The 3515-nt window shown below is 42.3% G+C and overlaps 1 protein-coding gene across 1 annotated transcript in view; it reads right to left on the bottom strand.

Annotated features, from left to right (window-relative positions):
• Nucleotides 1-1905: 1905 nt before the first annotated feature.
• Nucleotides 1906-3515, bottom strand: part of LOC117630352 — a 6799-nt gene continuing 5189 nt past the window's right edge. The window contains exon 2 of the mRNA XM_034363089.1: nt 1906-1947. Within this exon, the coding sequence (XP_034218980.1) occupies nt 1906-1947 (42 nt within the window). The remainder of the gene's footprint in view (nt 1948-3515) is intronic.

Below are 3515 nucleotides of genomic sequence, written 5' to 3' on the forward strand. Positions count from 1 at the left end.
TATTGCATCATTATTGCACTCCCTTATTGTGTGTATATTGCATCATTATTGCATGTCTATTGTGTGTATATTTTCCTACTATTGTGTGTATATTTTCCTACTATTGTGTGTATATTGCATCTCTACTCTGTGTATATTGCATGTCTATTCTGTGTATATTGCATGTATACTGTGTGTATATTGCATGTATACTGTGTGTATATTGCATGTATACTGTGTGTATATTGCATGTCTATTGTCTGAATATGGCAGGCCAATTTTGTGTATATTGTTTGTCTGTTGTGTGTGTATTGCTTGTCGAAACGCAAGTGAATTGTTGTTCATTTTGTGTATGGGTCTTTGTTTCTACTTTTATGGTACTGAGCTGCCGAAAACCTTTCGGATGTTTAGACACCTATTATGATGCAACACATTGCGATTAATGCTGGCTTGCATCAACAATGACATATCGCATTGCAATGATGTAATACACTTAAAAAGCCATCTTCAAATCCCAATTCACATATGCAGTCTTAAAATTCCAATTCAATGCAGTTTGGTTAACAAACATGTAAATGTCATGAAGGAGTTAGCGGTAGAATTCGAAAAGGATTTGTACGTCTCAATTGTGTATTTACATTAGTTTGAGAATGGACATTCCCAAAACCATATACTGTACCATTTGTCATCTTCAACCAATATCATGGGAAGTAAGCATCTCCCCTTGTGATCTCCGCAGCCAATTTCAACCGAAAAAAAGGCATGTTGTGCGAGGTGCAAGTAGCTAACGGAAGCTGAGCTCTCAAAAGCTCAATGTACTTTAACACAAACATGCCACAATCGCCTCTGAAGCAAAACAAGAACTCGATCAATTCAACTAATGACATTCTAACGTAATTGACAATTGAAAGTACTAAAATTTTAAAAAAAGTGGTGCTTACTCATTAGACTGTTGTGGAACATCCACACGCTCTATTGGCCACGGACACCACCAATCTCGGCTGCAATTGTTTGCATAAACACCTTCTTCATAAAAGTCCATGGTGTTGAGAAGATTTGGAAGCGTAATTGATAGTGGGGCGAGTTCTTCCTTTATGATGTCATCTGGAATTAGTGAAACCTTTGAATCGTACACTTTGATTTCACACAATACCAGATCAATCATTACAGCCACCCAATGCTTGTCCTTCGTCAACATAAATGGGGTATACACCGTATAGACGTTCTGCCAATCCAACCCACACGGAGGAACCTTCCCATTTACAACGTTGAGTAAACTTTTTCTGATTTTCCACCCAACCTGCTGTTTTTTCCTTTTATTCTCCGAAAAGCAAGTACTTATGTGATTCTGTGAAATACAAAACAATCAATGGTTAAACACCTCCGATAAAGGTGTGTATGGATAATGTGTAATTATTGACGGCACTTGGTCAAGGCCGATGACATACCATAAAAAAAAAATCGGTCGTTGTCCAGTCAGCTATTTCTACATCCTCCAACTGTTGTTGTCGCTTCCGCATGAGATACAACCCCAAATCAAGGTGCTGCAACATGTTTTTCTTGTCAATCTCATAATCTATGTGACAGGACCCGACCCAATTTTCGCTTTGAAAACCGAGCCGACTCCTGTGCGTGTCCGACACCTGGTGAATGTCGGACACAAATGACCTTTTTACCCTTTCTTTAATTAAATTCTCTTCCGACTTCTGCCGAAAATTCGTCAGAGTCTCCCCTGTAATTTGACCATACCCAAAGTCTTCCACCTGTCAAACAATTTCAAAATCCTACCAACAACCAGACTACGCCAGCAAACAGGTCACAACTCCAGTTTCTTATGTTCAACAGGATATCAGAGCATGTTTATACAAATTTACAGGATTTACAAGGAGTTACAACAAAATCCTACACTTGGTGGTGGGGCGGAAGCTAAGCGGATGGCCCGGGCGGTTTCCTTCGTTCTTCTAAGGCCTGGGGGCGAAAAACAAGTTAAAAGTGTGAGTGGACAAAAATACTGCTTATGAAAACATTTGAGAACATAATAACCCCCGTTTGAAAAACATAGGGATATAAAATTAAAATCTACTCATAATCAACTCGAGACATTTCAATAAATGTAAATAAACATATTTATATAAATGTTAACATGATATACACAGTATATTCGAATAACATATACGGAGTATCAAAATATTGATAAAAATGCATGAAATCGTAACTGCATTAAAACTTAAAATCTTTTAAAACTGCCACCTAACTGTACCCCTGATAGCCGTCAATTCCCTGGCAGGTCTCGGGCGCCACGCAGTCCACCCGAGCCGCAAACTGGCGAAATCAGGGGACTATGATCAGCCTGATCCGCCGGCAGGTCCTCGGTGACACCAAGTCACTCAAGTCGCTCGGGCAGGATGCAGGGGACCGTAGTCAGCCTGATCCGCAATCCTGGCAGGTCTCGGGGACACAGAGTCAGCCGAGCCGCAATCTGGCAGGTCTCGGGACACCAAGTCTGCCGAGCCGCAAATCCTGGCACTCACGGTCCAAGCGTCCCCGAAACTCGTGAGGCAAGTCAAGTGCACTGACTAACTGAAATCGGACCGGATGTCCGTCGACATCGGTCCAACTCTGGGTAATCACCAACTGTAAGGTGGGTACATGGTGGTCTAAAATCACTGTTTCTGATAAAATCTGCTATCCTTTGAATTCTGCTAACTCTGGGCTAAGCTACTGTTTTAGCTCAAAAATCTCAATTCTGTTGCTTAGCTAATTTTCATAAAAATACAAGCATTTGCATAATAAAATTTATACTAAATCACTTATTCAAGATCAAATATGAAATATAATTATAAAATCCTTTTAAGAAAGAAAAGTCCACTCACTGCTGGTCCGAGCTAGCTGGACCTCTCGAGGGTCCCTCCTGCTGGTTAGCCGGACTCCTGGCGCCTGCTTAATCAAGAATAATTAATTAAACAACTGCTGAATAAATAAAAGTTAAATTAAACACCCTGCCCCCGGCTCCTAGAAATACGTGCATTTCATCTCAAGTTACTCCTATACCCACATTATCCCTTTTTGACACTGGGACCGATTTTGGAAGGTCCGATACTCTGTTAAGCGAGAAACCGTCAGATCGGCCGACCCGGGACCTGTGGGGTCCACGGTGTCCGATGGCCAATCTGAGCTTCCCGGAAGGTTTCTCATACAACGGGAACCATGTTCTGCGAATTTGGTCCGAATCGGACGGTCGGATTGACCAAAATCGCGTTATCGCTTAAAACCCTAACCCTAGCCCCAGGGTTCGCGATTTCGGAGTATCCGGGACTCCGATTCGCGATCCGTCGAATCCTACATGATCCTGAAATCACGTGGACCGACATATCCAAAATTCAGCGCGATCGAACGGTTAAACGACACTGCACCCACGGATCGCGAGATATAGAAAATCCGTTCGGGGCTCAAACGGACTCCGAATTGAGATCCGCGAAATCCCACGCGCTCGTGACGACATGAGGACCTCAAAACTGGCCAGAGCCGTGCCACCA

Source organism: Prunus dulcis, chromosome 6 (genome assembly GCF_902201215.1).
Source record: "Prunus dulcis chromosome 6, ALMONDv2, whole genome shotgun sequence".
NCBI classification, from domain to species: domain Eukaryota; kingdom Viridiplantae; phylum Streptophyta; class Magnoliopsida; order Rosales; family Rosaceae; genus Prunus; species Prunus dulcis.